Here is a 17,522-nt window from a genome sequence, read left to right on the forward strand (position 1 = left end):
GCCACCAACCGACGACAAACGCTCGTACCCGGACCCCCGCCCTCTGCAAACAGGAGGGCGGGGGGTACGAGTGAACAACACCAAGAAAGCTGCAGTACTTCAAAACTTGATCCAAATAAAAATGCTACCAGCTAGCTCGACATCTGACTGCTGAGAAAAGTCACTGAAAAGGTGGATCTGGTTTTCGATTCCGTTACTTTTCCCATGCAGAATATTGTGTCTGGGGTTTTCCGCCAAACTGGTTCATTGTCTTCTCTCTACACACGCGGTTCTTCAGACTTGCGAGCTACAGGAGCTGGGAATCATTGGTTTCATTACCAGAAAAACATGTTAATAAATAAAATTAAACAGAACAAATAAAATGAGACAGTACCTCCATATGTTTTGTGATGCAATACAAGCTCATTACCCATTTTCGACTCTTTTGAAGACAAACCTTGGCCTTATTCAGCAAAGGTTGGTGTGATTTGGAGACCGAGAGAGCCTGCAACACTAACACAAATGAACATTTTCTTGAACATAGAGGCAAAGGAATTTCAGATTGCATGACAAGTCTTGTGGAAATCATTATTTTTTATTACATGTACAAAATTTTCAATTAAGTTAAGCATGCAGATTATAAATTTTCTAAAAATATTTGGCATGCTGAGGTGCAAATTGTAAAACAAAAAATACAAATACAGTTTTAACACTGTAGAGTAAAAGATTACATAAATTATTAAAAATTACTAACTGACATGATTCATGACAAGAATTGTAAAAGACTTATAAATCAATAGCAAGATAATTAAATTGGTTTTCCACAATGTAAAATGTCAGAATATAATTCTGAACTCTGAATAATCTTAATAAAATTTCAGGTGATTAGAAGGATAAAGTACAATGTACATGCATTTAAAATGTCTTGCAACAAATATGTGTTCGGTCGGTATTAAACCGAGCTGTTTAAGACCGGTGGGAGTCTGAATGGGTGATAAACTGATAATAGAGTGTATTATCATACCTCCCGATTTAAACACATTTATTTCCTTATTATAGCCTATTTCTCAATCCACTTGTTTTTACCCCATTTCATTTGGGTTCCAGAAATAGATTTGAGATCCAGAAAGGGTGTAACTTTTACTCGGGCCACTCTGGCCTGTAATGCCACCAATTTCAATGTCTATTCAATGCTCAACACAGATCCAGCATGTCCAGGTGAGAGTGGCCCAAGTAAACATAGTACACCCTGTCACTTAATTGATTGTATTCTGGATCTAGGGACCCAAATGGAATGGGGTAAAAAGGAGCGGATTGAGAACAAGTCAGGCTATAGTGTAATACATAATTTCATTGAAGAAAACAAATATTAAACAGTTTTATTAAATTGTTTGTTTTCTGAATGCTGCACTTTTGGGCACATTCGTATACAAATGATACACACGCTCAGATAAAAGCAATAAATGGCTACAGCAAAAAAGCAAACTTTTTTTCCTTCAAAAGGAAATGTAACACTGAAGCATCTGCATAAACTGAAATAACTCAAACAAAACCAAAACTGACATGAAGTAACATTAGAAAATAATCAATCAGACAAAGCTACTCTCGGGACTTAAAGAGACATTTCAAGCATTCTATTATTACTTCTGTAACACAAGCGTTTTGTTCATAGGTGGTATCTGACTATACCAGTCCTAGAGTCTTGGTTACTATCAAATAGGAGAGATGGATACAAAATGATGTCTCCATGTAGCGCGTATAGCCCGAGCAGACAGAAGATTAAGTTGAAGAGAAGAAACTTTTAACATTTGAAGAAACAAAACTCCTGACAAGGATCATACGGGTCTATGTGTGTTTATTTAAATCACCGACTAAAATCACTTGACAGAGAGTTGGTTCTGGTGGAAGTTCAGAACGAGAGTGAAGACTAGAGACGAGAGAAGAGAGAGAGTGAAGACTTAGGAGGAGAGGGGCTGATTAAATACAGAAATGAAACATAATGGATTGTGTGTAAGTTCATTAAACCAAGGACAGCAAATACTAAGAATCTAGGATGTGGTTTTGGGTTCTACGACTAAGCCCAGTGGGACCACACAATTGGAGACGGAGTGTCCTCTCTGAGAACTGTCTATGTGGACCACAAAGTAATTAAAAATAATCTTAAAGATGTCAACGGGTAAGTGGGGAGAACTAATTAAAGTTAATTGAGATTCTAAATCTGGGCTTACACTTCCGTTACTTTTAAGTAATGTCTACAAAAGTTCATGATCATGCAGTGTTGTATTGTAACTCATCTTTAGTCCTCTTTAAGGCCTGTAAGCCTTTCACTAACTTCCCACAGTTTTTTAGCAACGCTTTCGTCAGCTCGCGATGCCACCGCAGGAAATGGCTCCTCCTTACAGTTGCTATAGTAACGGCCGCTCAACCCTTTCAGCTCGCCAGCAACGGCACAATAGATGGTTGTCTGAGCTCCCTGGGTCGGGGTCTTCAAGAAGAGCCCGAGCAGTGGACGGAGAAAGAACTTCAGGAGAAGTGGATGTATGATGTGCCTGTTAAGTTCAGTGTTGATGACCCCAGGATGAAGGGTGTAGACAGACACACCCGCTTTCTCCGACTCCAAACGACGGTGAAGCTCTTGCCCAAACAGCACATTGGCCAGTTTGCTGTCGCAGTAGGCCTGGAACTGTTTGTAGCCCCCCTCCGCGTTGAGATTGGCAAAGTCAATCTTCCCCTTGGGGTGCAGTGAAGAGGACACAATGGCGATGCGGGCACCGGGAGAGGATTTCTTGAGGAGACCGAGAAGCCGATTGGTCAGGAGGAAGGGTCCAAAGTGATTCACTCCCATTTGCATCTCCAACCCGTCCTCTGTCCTGGTCAGCTTGGGTAGCCCAGAGACCCCAGCATTGTTGATGAGAATGTCCAGTTGCGGCTCGGTCTTGAGGATGTCATCGCAAAACTTGTTGATGGATTTCAAGGAGGCCAGGTCCAGATGCTTGACCACGAGCTGCTGGGAGTGAGTGGAGCGCTGAATGTCGTCTGCAGCTTGCTTGGCCTTCTGAACGTCCCTGCAAGCCAGGATGACCCGGGCATGTCGACGGGCCAGGTCCAGCGCTGTGGCTTTCCCAATCCCCGTATTGGCCCCCGTTACGATGACAGTTTTGCCAGTCAGTTGGGCTAGGCTCTGACATTTCGCACCGTGGAAATACCGTCTGAAAAACAGCAGGCAGACAGTTCCTATGCCCAGAACTAGGCCGAATTTGGTCCAAATTCCACTGGTTTCATTTGTAGCAAGTCCTGTCCCATCAAATTCAAAGTCAGCCATGCTGAAATCTATATTCACCTTATGTCTGAGCAATTATCAATTTAAAGTTCAAACTCAGGATCTTGTGTCTTGGTCTGCCAACTAGAACAGTGTATTAATATTATTAAACACCAGGACTGCTTGGCTGGGAATGGCTGGTGAATGCAGTGCTTAAGAACTAAAATAAAACACAACCAGCAGCTGTTAGCACGAACTAAATAAGTAAATATTCAACTGAGGGTGCGGTTTCTGAAAAAAAAAAACCCATAGTAAAGCTATTTTTGATCAAAATTCCGGCCCATCAATCATTAACCAGCCAAATGCACCCGGCCTAGGCCTAGCATAATGAAAATGAGACTTTTATCAAAGAGCTGGTACCCAGCCTCTATATCGAATGTGCATTGTGAATGCTTGCCACATGTACCGGTATACCAGCGACAACAAGCTCAAAGAGCAAAGTAAAAAGTACAAGTGCCGGTAAACCGCCGACATTGCACGATATCGGTACTTGAAAGATGGCATTAAAATCGTGTCAAAGGGCATTATTTCAGGTTCTTCAAAGTAGAATTAGCGGTATGTATGACCCTTTATGTGTTGTATGGATGGTGTGTGATATTCCTTTTTATTTCAAAGTAGGACCAGGGACTTTGAGGGGGACCGGGAGCTCAGGAGTTCGATTGGTGCTTTGCGCTCGCAGACTCGGCGCGCCACGGCTGCGGGCTGTGCTGGACACGCTGCGCTATTACTAGTACTAATCAAGTACTAGTATTAAGGTTGGGTAGGGCTAAGTTACGCGCACGGGCCACACACTTTTCCATGAGAATTCGGTATTCAACGCCACTCTTTCACCATTTCTAACCCCAACGAACTTCTAGAATTAGAGAGAAGCCTTCTACAGTCAACTCTCATTAGTACAAACTCTGTTAATACAAAATTCTGGTTATAACATAGCTGGAGTTACCCAGCCCTAAATGTTATCATTGGGTTGACAACCCAATGATCCAGCCCTAAATTTTATCATTGGGTTGACAACCCAATGATAAAATTTATGGCTGGATAACTCCAGCTAGTTATAACAAACATAAATCCTTGGTCCTGACCTGACTGTGCATTTATATGCACAATGAATGGGACTGATGTTTTTCTTAATACAAAATTCTGATATATAAACAAACAATTTGGCTAGGTCCGAACGAGTTTGTTATAACGAGACTCGACTGTACTTCTGGAATAGCCCCATAAATGTGGCCAATTTACATGATTTACTGGACTACCTCCGTAAACATAGGCCACACTTCCAGTTCCACATGTACAAAAACGTGTCGAACTTTGTCAAATTTTGATTTTCACATTTAGGCTTAGTTTGTAGGGTTTTTTTGCTTTAGAAGCATACTCACCCTCTTTATAGGCTAATCAGAAAGTTCTGCCTTTTTCAGATGTCTATTTTTCGTGAAATTTCCAGATTCATTTGCACACGTTTGCGTGTCAAAATTTCAACGTGCAATTTCACAAAAATTAGACATCTGAAAAAGGCAGCACTTTCTGATTAGCCTATAAAGAGGGTGAGTATGCTTCTAAAGCAAAAACCCTACTAACTAAGCCTAAATGTGAAAATCAAAATTTGGTAATCCTTACCTTTAGGACCCCTTTCCTTTATAAGGTTAAAAGACTCACCAAAACAACTGACTAAATGACACTCAAAAGTGACATTCTGATATTTCTTAACACATTTGAACAGTTGGCAATGACACCTCTTGAATATCAGCAGGTTTAATGTTGTAGAAAAAGGACAGGGCTTTGATTTATGAGGGGTAAAAGACGACGATGACAAACAGAAAATATAGTAAAAAAGCAAGATGGCAAACTGCAAAAAAAGGTAGAATTTAGTCACATTTTCTTTGAAAGCGCTTTCAAAATTACAACTAACATGAGTTTGAAGAAAAAAAGACTGCTGTAGCCTGCAAAAGTCACTTTGGTACTGGACAGTCATCTGAAAAAGTCAGTTTTGAACAGAACTCGTACAAAATAGAGGTGTCCTAAAAGTAAGGATTACCCAAATGTGACAAAGTTCGACACGTTTTTGTACATCTGGAAGTGTGGCCTATAATTATGGAGGTAGTCCAGTAAATTGGCCACATTTATGGGGCTACTTCTGGAAGTAACCCCAACGATGTTCAGTTGTTGCATGGAGGAAGGTTCCTCCATGGTCATTGCAAAAATGTTGAAAAATGTTGAGACTAAAAAAAAAAAAAACAATTGTAATTTTTGTAATTTATTTTATTTTTAATATTAATATTTATTTTAAATATTATTTTAGCTTAGAGGGCTCCTTTGATTTGAAAAGCAGTCTCCAGTAGGGCCTATTATGAATTTATGATTGAAAGGCAAAGTCACTTAAAAAATTGATTACATAAAGTCAATAATACTTGCCCAACATTGTAGGCCTATTGGGCTAATTGTATTAACATGAATAGAAGGTTTAATTTAATTGGATTTGACACCTCAAGTTTGAGGATCAGTTATTTCAAATTCCAACCCGAATTTGTGTTTTGCCATGGAAAAATAATGTTTTTTTGGTCTTTTTTTTAATTGGTCGTAAATAAGGTGTAACATTCATTCTTGAATTAACACCCCCTGGCATTCCCCACCCCCAACACCTACCCTACACTGCCCCGGCCTAACGTATCTAGTAGTATACAGAATGAAGAGGTATGTGAAAGGGATAGTTTACATGTATTTATCAAAATTTTGATCCATGTTAACTGTTTCAGGTAACAGTTTAGGAGCGAGAGCTGTGCTGTTGCGAAACATGTCTTCCGACTCACCACTCAACTACAACTATGAGACACTGGCAGTGACCCAGCCAAAGGATTATGTCAAGCAAGTGGAGATGAACAGACCTGAGAAAAGAAATGCCATGAACCAGACATTTTACAGGTGAGCCTCATTCAGGTGGCAGATCCAGGGGGCTGAATGACAAGAGAAAAAAGGGATTTGTATGTAAATCCCCCCCACCCCCGAATCCCCAATCCCCCCCCCCAATCCCCCATCCCTCAATCCCCCATCCCTCCCCCCCCCCCCCCCGAATCCCCCATCCCTCCCCCCCCCCCCCCCCCCCCCCGAATCCCCCATCCCCCTCCCCCCGGAATCCCCAATCCTCCCCCCAAATCCCCCAATCCTTCCCCCCCCCCCCGGCACAGTTGTGAAAAGGGTATGGAAGAGTAGTCCCATAAATGGGGCCCATATTTAACTGCCTCTATGTACTGGGCCTAGCTCTACTGAGTGGAGCGTTGAATTACGGGTACCCCTCCATACCAACACTCCACCGATTCGCCATACTTTGGTGACACCGTCACAGTAGCATAGTCACAAACCCACGCGAGGACAAAAAGACCCCCAAAAACCGGTAAAGAGAATACAAATGAGAGAGACAGTTATCCTGGATTGATCTATACATTCTTGACATTCCATGAGACCCCTTATATTGTTCCCAAACAGCGAACATTTTGAAAAAAAACCAGCAAAATAGTCTGAAAACTTACAGCTCAATGTGTTTGCAGGGAGGCTCAGTTCTTGAATCGACTGGTCGAATGAGGGCGTCTGACGTGACGTCACCGTCGTTGCCCGATCGAAGAAAAACAAGTCGCACTTTATCAACGACTGTTTTGTGTCATTCAATGATATGTGCTCCGATCTGCGCCGTACAACAGTATGGGCTTTGAACACACCCAAGGAGCACGTATCATTACACGAAACAGTCGTTGATAAAGCGCGACTTATTTTTCTTCGCGATCGAGCAACGACGGTGACGTCACGTCAGACGCCCTCATTCGACCAGTCGATTCAAGAACTGAGCCTCCCTGCAAACACATTGAGCTGTAAGTTTTCAGACTATTTTGCTGGTTTTTTTCAAAATGTTCGCTGTTTGGGAACAATATAAGGGGTCTCGTGGAATGTCAAGAATGTATAGATCAATCCAGGATAACTGTCTCTCTCATTTGTAATCTCTTTACCGTTTTTTTGGGGTCTTTTTGTCCTCGCGTGGGTTTGTGACTATGCTACTGTGACGGTGCCACCAAAGTATGGCGAATCGGTGGAGCGTTGGTATGGAGGGGTACCCGTAATTCAACGCTCCACTCAGTAGAGCTATACTGGGCCCACTGTCGTCTATTGAAAAAAAAAATGTGTGGTAAAGTTGCACCTTCTTCCTCAAAGTCAAAGTATAAACTGTCAAACTTCAAGTTTGGTTAGGAAGCACATTTAATGATGTAATGGATTACTCCTTTTTGAAATACTTTTTTGAAGCATACCCTCACACAGCACACTGTGCCCTGATCAGATGCCAGACTAAACATCACAATAAGAAAGAATCCAATGAAAAACTACTCATGAAAATGAATAAGACAGCTGTAAATTTTGGGTAAGACTCAGCCAGTACACATGGGGCTTGGTTCCCCTTTAACCCTCGTATTGTTTAAACAATAGAAAATTCCATCCACTTTCCTGCCATGCCTTTTACACAGGCTAGTCGCCAACAGTCAGATCATATTTCAAACAAGCACTCTGACTAGTCCGATCCAGTCAACAGACAAAAGCAGGAAACTGGTGGCGCAGCTGTCTTATCAATCTCCTACAGTCAAAGCACAGCTGTATCAAGTTACATAAACAGTCACAGCCAGTCAATCCTGCTTTATGTAGGCTGGAGCTCTTAACTGTTGAAAACAGTCACTTGATTGATTTTGACTGAAAGGACAACTTGGCACAGAACGTATGTTAGCATAGGGGGAGGGTACAAAGACATTTTGGGGGGTTTCTGCACAGTGATGACAGTAAAAATGACAAGGATATTTAGGTGTAACCAGCTATTGAAATTGAATCTTTTCAGAGAAATGAGGGAGTGTTTCAGACAGTTGGCTGTGGATGGGGATTGCAGGGTGGTTGTGCTGACGGGAGCTGGGAAAATGTTTACTGCAGGTATGGGTCATAATAGAGTACCTTTTACGACAATGTTTTAACTCTAAAATTATGCTTATCAGAGACAATATTGGCACAATATTGATTGCCCATTTTTCCCCATCTGATCGGGGCAGTTAACTCTACAATCAAATATTAGGTTGATACGTGTGCAATGTACCATTTTGAGTTGGGGGAGACCCACACCAACCGAAGTGTTGTCAAGCTTTTCTTTCTGAAACCAAACTGAACTCACACCAATGTTGGCATAATTTCAGATTTCAGTGCAATTCAGTAATATTCTCACATAAAAACTATGGTAATTTTGTATGTGATGAGGTGTCAAAGCCTGATCATGAACACAACGAATATGTCTGAAGTTTACTCTCATTGGTTTTTTTTTTTGGGGGGGGGGGACTTTTGCACAATCATTGGCATTTCTGAAATTTGACAGATAGTTGGAGAATTTCAGCAATTTGTCCCTGGCAAGGAGATTTGAGACATTTTAGGGTTCACAGTGAAATGTTGAACCCCAAGGCAAGGTGTGAACCATTGAACTGAAAATATTGTAAATAAAAATATGAGCAACCATCAATTGTCAAAAATTTGTAGTTTTCCCACTTGTTTTCACATTCTTGAAGTATATCCTTTCATATTAAACAACAGGTCTAGATCTGATGGATACCATGGGTCTCTTCTCTGGTGACTTGGAGGTTGGACGTAAAGCTATGGCCCTGAAGCAAAAGGTGTCTGAAATGCAGGAGTCATACACAGTCATGGAAAAGGTAGAAAAGAGATTAATGATTATCAAACTTGACTGCTGCTATTGCAGTGTACATAGCAGTGGGACAACCCTCATGTGGCATGTATGAGTACTTGCTAGTATTCAGAGGAGATGGTGACTGCTGGACTGTTACGCTAAGCACTAAGTATGGCCCGGGTCCAATTCCCGGATCAGACCATATGTGAGTAGAGTTGTGTGTTGATTCTCTCTGAGTAGAGTTGTGTGTTGATTCGCTCCTGTGCCAGGAGAGTTTTTCTCTGGGCTGTCCGGTTTCCTCCCTCTGCAAAAATCAACACTTGGGATCTCTAGCTGTACTCCGTGGTCACACATGGGTTGTATCATGGCGGCAGGTTTTTGGGAGTTTCCAGAATTTATATAATAAATATTATGGACAAAGTTGTGGACTTCACTACAACTCTGTTTCTCATCTGAAAGCTTCTCGTTCCTGATTTCCTCACGTTTGTCTTATCATTACACAGAGCCTGAAGCCTGTCATTGCAGCAGTCCATGGTGGCTGTATAGGCGGAGGGCTTGACATGATCACTGCTTGTGATATCCGACTGTGCACACAGGATGCCTGGTTCCAAATCAAGGTGAGTCATTTATGGGAATATCTTGCCATGATCTTGAAACAAGACTAGGCAACTATGGAGAAGCTGGTCCCATAACGCACATCATCCTATTCAGTGTCCTGGAGACTTTTCATGTATCTGGTCTACACAATGGGTCGGATTTAGCCCACTCAGGTAACCCTATACGATAGCACTGCCCGAATCAGTAGAGACAGTCAGTCAGTGAGTTTGTCAGTCAATAAGATAGGTGCAAAGAGGACACTAGGCTGGCCCTCTGGGACCAGCAAAATTCAATGCATATTTACGTCACTTTGGAAATACTCTCACAAAGAAATAACATAAAATCGGTGCAAGATTATACCCACTATTAAAATTTACATTAATCAGTCATTTAAATTTTGTTAAAAAGTTGACAAAAGAAATTGACTGCAGTAGGATTTGAACCCGCAACCTTCTGATTACCATACAAGAGCTCAACCAACTGAGCTACCCAGCCCTACACGTTGGTGGTTCCCCATTTTGTCAATGTCTTTGTTCAAGGGGAACTAGTCAAAAGCTACAAGCCCTTGTATGCCATGAAGCCAGGGATCACGCCCAAAGTCACGATGCTAGCAACATTAGCAATGTTGCAAACCTGGGAAATAGCAAGTGTGAGATCACTCATATAGAGGATACAGCTTTTTATTCAAATACACCAGATGTCGTAAGTTCAAAAACAGCTCTAGTCTGAGTCAATTTCTTCAACCTTTAAAAAGCTATTATAATGCAGCAAGTCAGTTTCTGTTTGTGGTTTATTTGAAAATTATTTTGAAATGGAAGAATGATTTGCTGAAACCATTTTCTCTGCTGCACTTCTGTTTTCACGCTCTGTAATTTCTTGTCTTTTAGGAAGTAGAACTAGGACTTGCTGCCGATCTAGGAACACTACAGAGGTTTCCCAAGATCATTGGCAACGATAGTTGGCTGAGGGAGATCGTCTACACAGCCAGAAAGTTCAGCAGCGATGAAGCGAGAGAGAGGGGACTTGTCAGGTCAGTGTTCATAACAAATTGAAATCACAGCTTTGTGGAATTTCTCAAAATTCAGAATTTTCTTGTTTTTATTTTCGAACACGATCAAGTTTGTAAAACATACGTGTAATGCGTCGTTAGGGGATGGGCGTGAACCCTTGTCAAGAAAGTGAACCTGACCCAGGGAGGAGGTGACATAACACCTTCTCAGCGTATAAAGGTCTGCTGCAATTTTGGGGCTTTCATGAATGTACAGTGATTTGGATTAGTTTATCTTCATATCTGCACGTTCTTCACTCTGTAGTGGTATCTTTGAGACGAGAGAGGCGATGCTAGAGGGCGCCATGGAAATCGCCTCCCTGATCGCGAGCCGGAGCCCCATCGCTGTGCAGACCTCCAAGGCTAGCCTATTGTTTTCCAGAGACCACGGGGTACCAGATGGTCTAAATGATGTGGTAAGGCACTGTTAACTTGGTGAACAGGAGCCAGTTTCGTGAAACTGCCAAGCACACAAATTTGCTAAGCACAGAACATATTTTGCTAAGCAAAAACAGGTTACCAGCCAAAATGACATGCAACCTGTATTGATTGTGACTGGTTCTAAGTTGATTTCTGCTTAGCAAATCTGTAAAAATGGGTCATGGTATTCAAATTCTTAAGATGGATCCTAAGGTTTGACAGAGAAGGGGGTGGGAGAACAACATTAATGGAGAAGAGGCGAAAAAAAGTATTTGAGGGTTTTAGCGGTCATGGCAAACCATGGAAAGACCTTGAATTTTTTTTAGTGCTTAATCTGTGTGGAAAACTGCTTAAATTTTACCTGGAAATCAGTTTTGTCTCATAAAAAGATTACAGTGTCTTATCCCAGACAAACTCTTAGTGTGTCCCTGCAAAGTTAGCAATGTTTGGAGCACTATTCATATTTTTCATTTAGTATACGCCTTGGAATTTGTTGAAATCCACCATAAACCCTCAGAATAATTGTACAAAATTTAAGTTTGCCTGTGGTTTTCTCCTTGGGGATTGTCAGGAATGGCCCTTGAAGTCGATATGGTTTTACGTAAATTATCTGAAGGAATAAATTGGTCATTTCTTTTGGTTTTGGTTACAGACAACGTGGAATGCAAGCATGTTACAGAGCGAAGACTTGATGAAAGCCATCTCTGCAGCTATGCAGAAGAGCGAACCCACATTCTCGAAGCTTTAGCCCAACAGGGATGCGCGACCTCTGGAGTGCTGCGGTATATCAAATCTGCCCAAAGCGCCCTCTAATGACTATATGGATATCAGACCAAATGATCTTGTAGACGAATCCAGAAGCAAGTTCGGGCAAGTACTATGGTTAACCATAGTTTTACTGTCTTCACTGGAACACATGATGGTTGGCCTACTCTAGTCGACTATTTGGAACCGGAGCTAGGGGCACGATTCATTCACTGGTTACCAATAGCCACGGGCATCATAACACACAGCAGGGAGCCAGGATCAAGAAGTTTTGTGATGGCATTTTGACCATCGTTTGACTAGAGGCGTTCGCATGTTGCTATTAGTGTGCAGGCGTAAGTTATGTCGCAAAAATGACAAATCAACCACTAGTAGACTAATGGTCCTTGCCCGAACTTGCTCTTTAATGTAACGCTTGATTTGACCCATGTTAGCTGTGGTAAACTAATGTTTTAATAAGATTATAAGACCCAAATTGAATGGCACTTTTCTGGGTCTCTTTTGTACAAAAAGCACACTGCGACACTCAACAAAATGAAATGGGTTGAATGTAATTACATGCATTGCTCAGATGTTTTAATTACATAGAAGTTGATTTATTTTACACACAACTGTTTATTAAAAAAAAAATCAAATTACGATTGTACGGTTTGAACAGTTTAAAAATTAATTGATACTGGCAGGTTTGTGGTACCACCACGTTATACACAGGAGAACACTATTTTAACGAAGAAAAAAAAAAGACCAAGGATTTGACAACCAAATGTCTGCACCATGGATGGACAATATGTGCAGAAAGCACGATTAGACACAAAAACTGCTCGGATGAAAACTCAATTTGAGTTGTTGGGACAAATGCTATTTTTGTGTGTGCCAAAATTTTCATCAGGCCAAAAAAGAAATAATTGTTTTGCCCTCACATGAAAAATATCAGGAGGGTCGGTCAGTCTGGGATTTTTTTTTTCGGGGGGGGGGGGGGGTGGTTTAAACATACAATTCACATATATAAGCCTACCCTTTATTCAGTTACCAGTTCTCCTTTACCAACGTACATTAAATGTTAAGGCTACATGTACTGCACGCGCCAACTAGACTGTGTACATGTACATGTATGCAATACAATGTTCATTGCATGTACACATTCATACAATGTATGCAGTACATCACACAACATGCACTAGTCCTCAGCCTCAGTTGCTAGTACAAAATACAGTAAATTCGAACTATACTACTATTTAGGTATGTATGTTTTGTAACGAAATGCAAAGTTATGGCATTAAAAAGAAACGGTAACAGAAAGGGTAAAGTCAAATTAATTTTTTCAAGTGAAAAAAAAACCCCAAAACAACACCGGAGATTTCCTGAGTTTTTGGTCGGTCAGATGAGGGCAACACAAGTGGTTTTTTTGGGGGCCTTATATTTGTGTTCCACTGTGTATTTCTCCGCTTTTATTTGTTTCCAAGATTAACTGCCCTGGTATTCTTGACAGCTCACTTTGTGTTACAAAGAAAAGGTTCCTTTTTATCAGAAACCTTCAAATCTATTTGTAAATTTTTGTCCAACTTAGCTTTAGAGTGCAACTGAAACAAAAGAATTTCAAATTAAAAAAAAAAAGACAAGGAAATGAAATTTAACATATTTTGTTGTAAATAAATTTACGGATCGAAAATTGCCAATTTTTAGACTCAAGTCTTTTATGCTTACTGTGTCAACGGTGGGAAAATGTAATTTCATCCTTAAAAATAATTGTTACAACTCTGTTCTAATGAACATACTTAAACAAAAAGTGAACATCACCAAACTTTCTCACAGCCTCCTCAAATTTTCTTGAACGGGTAAGGATTTCACAAGTCCGTCTCAAATCCAGTCTCAAGCAAATCACAAGCCCATTCGTAAGGAATGCTTTGCGGAGTCCATTTGCCTAGCTTGTGACTAGGCCTCGGGACTGAATGGCTTGAGATTGACTTGTTAACCCTAACCCTGCTGAATCCAACAGGATCCAACTATGTCATATACCCGATGGAGCCTGTTGGATTGAGCAGTTAACCCCTTGTGTACATTCCTCATGCAAAATGTTGGATTCAGCAGGCAACTGAACCGCATTATAACGCCATGTTGAACTCCGTTGGATTCAGCAGACAACTGAAAATAAGGCACAGTGGATTGAGCAGGAAACTGCGGTTGGACTCTGTTGGATTTAGCAGGGTAGTCCTGAGGAACTACTAGGGGGTGAACTGTGATGGAATCAGCATTGGGATTCTTCACCCATTGCAGTGCCAGAGTTTGACAGCTTCTTTCGCCCAAATAATGTCGATAGATAGAGGATGAAGAAAATGAGCCTATGTTCCTTTACACTAGGTTTGATATCCCAATTCTTGTTTTGAAACACAATGTCCCACTGGAACATGGGCAGTGCTAGATCAATTTAAGAGGGAGGAATCGTGACAACAAATTTTCCGACAGACCTCCACATGCTTGGAATATTCCTGGTCACCCGCCCAGCCGCAAACAATTAAGAAGTGGTTTTCCTATAAAGGCAGCCTTGGGCGTTCCTACCAGTACTTGAAGTACATTGTATTACAATGTATTTACTCCCTTATCTGGTGACTTCATAAAACCATACAGTGCTAGGGTAGTTTTGGGCGGTATAAGGAGTAACAGGCAGGATGGAATTGGGTGGTACAGGGAGTAACAGGCAGGGCAGTTTGGGGCAGTATATAAGGAGTAACAGGCAGGATGGTTTTCGGTTGTACAGGGAGTAACAGGCTGGGCAGATGGGGCGTTACAGGAACTAATGGGTTGAAAGTGTTTAACGTAATTTTTACAAGATATTTACAAAATGAACCTCTGTGCAACTCTCATGCGGTCTCATCCACCGCCATGAGTGATGCATAGTCCTTGTATAGTATGACCCCCTTGTCTGGGTCCACTGCTGCTGATAGCATCTCCTCCAGCTCTTCTTGGGTGAATGGCTCCGCTAGAAAAAAGCAATGACATAAAAAAAAATATTATTATTGCCACCAATAGAGTGACAACACAGCCTCAGATTTGATGAGGTAACACACTGACAATATTTGACAAAGTTATGCAGTGAAATAAATGATGATGATAATGGTAGTAGAGAAAAACACTCTAACAAGATTTCTGAACTTTATGCACACAGCCAATACAATGCAATATACTCACCCTCCTCGGTCATGCACTTTGTAAGTTCCTCGACAGTAAGATATCCCTTCTTGTCTGTGTCCAGAACCTCAAATGCCTTCTGCAACTGGTCCTCGGGTGATGGCTTAAACCTAGATAACAAATTCATAATTTGATTATTGAAAAAACTTATTTTCCATCTAGTTCAAATTAATTCTGGCGGTCACCCCTAAGCTTAAGAAAAAAAAGGATGATTTTATTAGAAAATCTGAATGATTTTGATGGATGGGGAAGGAGGATGTGGGAGGGGCTTCACCCCTTTTTGGATGTCTATCGAGACAGCTGGAGGAAGAGGACTCAGGGACTGGCTCGTGATGTCACAACCCAGGCGACCCCGACATGGTGATGATGATGATAACAAGACCATCACAAGTCCGTTCAAAGTAAATCACAAGTTCTTTCACAAGTTATATGGCTTCTGAATAGAGCCCCTTGACCAAAGTGGTAAAATGGAAGACTGCTAACATTGGGCTGGATAGCTCAGCTGGTAGAGCACCGGAGCAGCTTAATCAGAGGTCACAGGTTCAAACCCCGTTCCAGTCCATTACTTTTCAAAGTAACAGGAGATGAACAATAACAAAGGGATGCTTTTGTCACAGTTCATTTGAAAAGTTTGTGACTTGACTTAAGAGTGGATGACTTGTGCTGGTCTTGAGATGGACTTGTGAGGACTTGTGATCAGTGGATTTGTGAGGACTTGTGATGGACGTGTGAGGACGTGTGAGAATGTGTGAGGATGTGTGAGGACTCGTGATCAACTTGTGAGGACTTGTGATCAACTTGTGATGGGATTATGAAGCCTTGCCATAGATTCTCGAGGTTTTGTGAGGACTTGTGAGGATGTTTTGGACTTAAGTGAGAAACTGTGATGAACTTGTGAGGATTTTTGATAGACTTGTGTGGACTTGTGAGGACTTGTGATAGACTTGTGATAGACTTGTGTGGACTTGTGATGGACAAGGGAAGGGTCTCACTTTCTAGCCATCAGCACTTCCGTCATGGTCTGCAAGAAGCGATCAAAGCGGATGTATCCCGTCGGCTCCTCTTCTTCCATCTCGGCCAACAAGTCATGAAGCTCGCCCTCGCTTGGGCAACAATTGAGCGATCTGATGATTGTTCCTACCTCTCTGAAAAGTGGCATAAATTAAAGACAGGAAATGATTTTTCAAAACTTAATGACAAGAGACAGGCTATTTCATAATCAGTTTTTTTAATTTACAATTTCATTTCTAATTTTTAAAACTTTTTTGGCATGGCAGTTTTTTTCCACATAAGATCAGAACAATGGTTTGAAGCAGTATAAGACACAAGAATCTCATTATGTAGTTACTAAAATTTGAATCTCATCAACAATTTGCTATTAAATGAAGTGTTTGCAATATTAAAATCACAATTACATCAAGTCTCATTGTATAGGCCGCTTCAAATTTGGCAGTATGGCTGTTCTATTGTAAGTTGTATCCTTGCTTAAATAAAAGCAATTTCCTTGGGATAAACATCAAATATACGATGGAATGGCTAAAAAAAAAACAAAGAAGAAAGTTCAAGTTAACACCTGCATGTTTGCTACGAAAAAAAAAAGAAATATAGATTGGGACTTCAGCTAAAGTGGGAAACTTTTCTTTCCTGGGCAAGATTTTGTGAGGCTTTTGTATGTTTCAATAAACAATTATTCATAATATTATTTTAATTACCTGACATCCACAGTTTTGTTCGACTCATGGTCAAAGATGTCAAAAGCATCACTTATCTTCTTTTGTGTCTCGGCCAGCAGTGATTCTAATTAGAGAATTAGAATTCACAGAAATGCAAAATAAATACACACTTTGTTAATTTTTTGATTAGGCCTATGCTTATTTCTTGTTTATCACAGTTTGTTGTCTTTATTGTATTTTTTGTACATATTTAAAATTGGTGCTTAGTTTTATCACGACTGCACTTTCATCTCTAAACATCACTAGTATTATTATAATATTAGTAACTAACTTGGGTTATTTGTTACAATTTACAAATGTTAACTACCAAGTCCAATGCAGTAATTTTCGGTCAAAATATGATTATGATGAGACTATGTCTATCAGTGCTAGTAGTAGTAAAAGTATCATGTCTATGTGTTTTGTTTTGTTCATGATTCATGAATTTAATATGAAAAATTGAACATAACGTCAACGAACTGTCGTGTTTTTCTTCTTTACAGGGTTTCAGATGACATATGGACAACCCAGCCTGCTAGATTCTTTCTCTGATTTTCCATTTTTGCATTTCAATTCATAAATTTCATGAAACCTTCAAGAATTAGACCCCTTTTTTGCAAACTTACCTGCACTTTCTTTCTCATCTGCAGGTGCCGCCATGATGGATTGTTTACAGGTTGCTAACACTTCCAATAACTAAACTTGACAAAGTCACTGCATGACGTTCCACTCATTGAAATCGTATGTTAGGTGGCGTTAGTGGCGCGCGTCCAATCGTTTTTATCTTCCGTATGCGAACAC

General features: G+C 40.8%; 3 protein-coding genes across 4 annotated transcripts; 1 reads left to right on the forward strand and 2 right to left on the reverse strand.

Moving 5' to 3' along the window:
* The first annotated feature begins 30 nt into the window (after positions 1–30).
* Positions 31–12,565, forward strand: LOC119742428 (delta(3,5)-Delta(2,4)-dienoyl-CoA isomerase, mitochondrial-like). Of its 2 annotated transcripts, none has more exons than XM_038218345.1 (8): positions 31–171; positions 6,052–6,217; positions 8,166–8,254; positions 8,900–9,018; positions 9,497–9,610; positions 10,478–10,620; positions 10,904–11,054; positions 11,711–11,848. In XM_038218345.1, exons 2-8 carry the CDS (start codon positions 6,090–6,092, stop codon positions 11,804–11,806), a joined length of 840 nt encoding a protein of 279 aa, XP_038074273.1. In that variant the 5' UTR covers positions 31–171; positions 6,052–6,089; the 3' UTR covers positions 11,807–11,848. The 2 variants fall into 2 exon arrangements, with proteins under 2 accessions (XP_038074273.1, XP_038074272.1); XM_038218344.1 differs by lacking the exon at positions 31–171 and adding an exon at positions 3,703–3,853 and having other exon boundaries at positions 11,711–12,565.
* Positions 556–3,653, reverse strand: LOC119742427 (retinol dehydrogenase 14-like). The gene has a single exon (XM_038218343.1). The coding sequence runs from the start codon at positions 3,299–3,301 to the stop codon at positions 2,276–2,278; it is 1,026 nt and encodes a 341-aa protein (XP_038074271.1). The 5' UTR covers positions 3,302–3,653; the 3' UTR covers positions 556–2,275.
* A 668-nt stretch (positions 12,566–13,233) lies between the features above and the next one.
* LOC119742429 (dynein regulatory complex protein 8-like) lies at positions 13,234–17,499 on the reverse strand. The gene is made up of 5 exons (XM_038218347.1): positions 17,348–17,499; positions 16,722–16,806; positions 16,002–16,154; positions 15,010–15,119; positions 13,234–14,800 (listed from the first exon to the last, which is right to left on the reverse strand). The coding sequence occupies exons 1-5, from the start codon at positions 17,379–17,381 to the stop codon at positions 14,682–14,684; spliced, it is 501 nt and encodes a 166-aa protein (XP_038074275.1). The 5' UTR covers positions 17,382–17,499; the 3' UTR covers positions 13,234–14,681.
* Positions 17,500–17,522: the final 23 nt, after the last annotated feature.

The sequence above is a fragment of the Patiria miniata genome, unplaced genomic scaffold, assembly GCF_015706575.1.
Source record: "Patiria miniata isolate m_02_andy unplaced genomic scaffold, ASM1570657v1 HiC_scaffold_6, whole genome shotgun sequence".
Classification (NCBI taxonomy): Eukaryota; Metazoa; Echinodermata; class Asteroidea; order Valvatida; family Asterinidae; genus Patiria; species Patiria miniata.

Coding starts and splice junctions, on each gene's coding strand:
- LOC119742427 (XM_038218343.1), bottom strand. CDS start 3,301: ATGGCTGACTTTGAATTTGATGGGACAGGACTTGCTACAAATGAAACC.
- LOC119742429 (XM_038218347.1), bottom strand. CDS start 17,381: ATGGCGGCACCTGCAGATGAGAAAGAAAGTGCAG. Junction 16,155..16,721: donor AACAAAACTGTGGATGTCAG/GTAATTAAAATA, acceptor GCCACTTTTCAG/AGAGGTAGGAACAATCATCA. Junction 15,120..16,001: donor GAAGTGCTGATGGCTAGAAA/GTGAGACCCTTC, acceptor TTTGTTATCTAG/GTTTAAGCCATCACCCGAGG.
- LOC119742428 (XM_038218344.1), top strand. CDS start 3,796: ATGGCATTAAAATCGTGTCAAAGGGCATTATTTCAGGTTCTTCAAAGT. Junction 9,019..9,496: donor CATACACAGTCATGGAAAAG/GTAGAAAAGAGA, acceptor ATCATTACACAG/AGCCTGAAGCCTGTCATTGC. Junction 11,055..11,710: donor CAGATGGTCTAAATGATGTG/GTAAGGCACTGT, acceptor TTTTGGTTACAG/ACAACGTGGAATGCAAGCAT.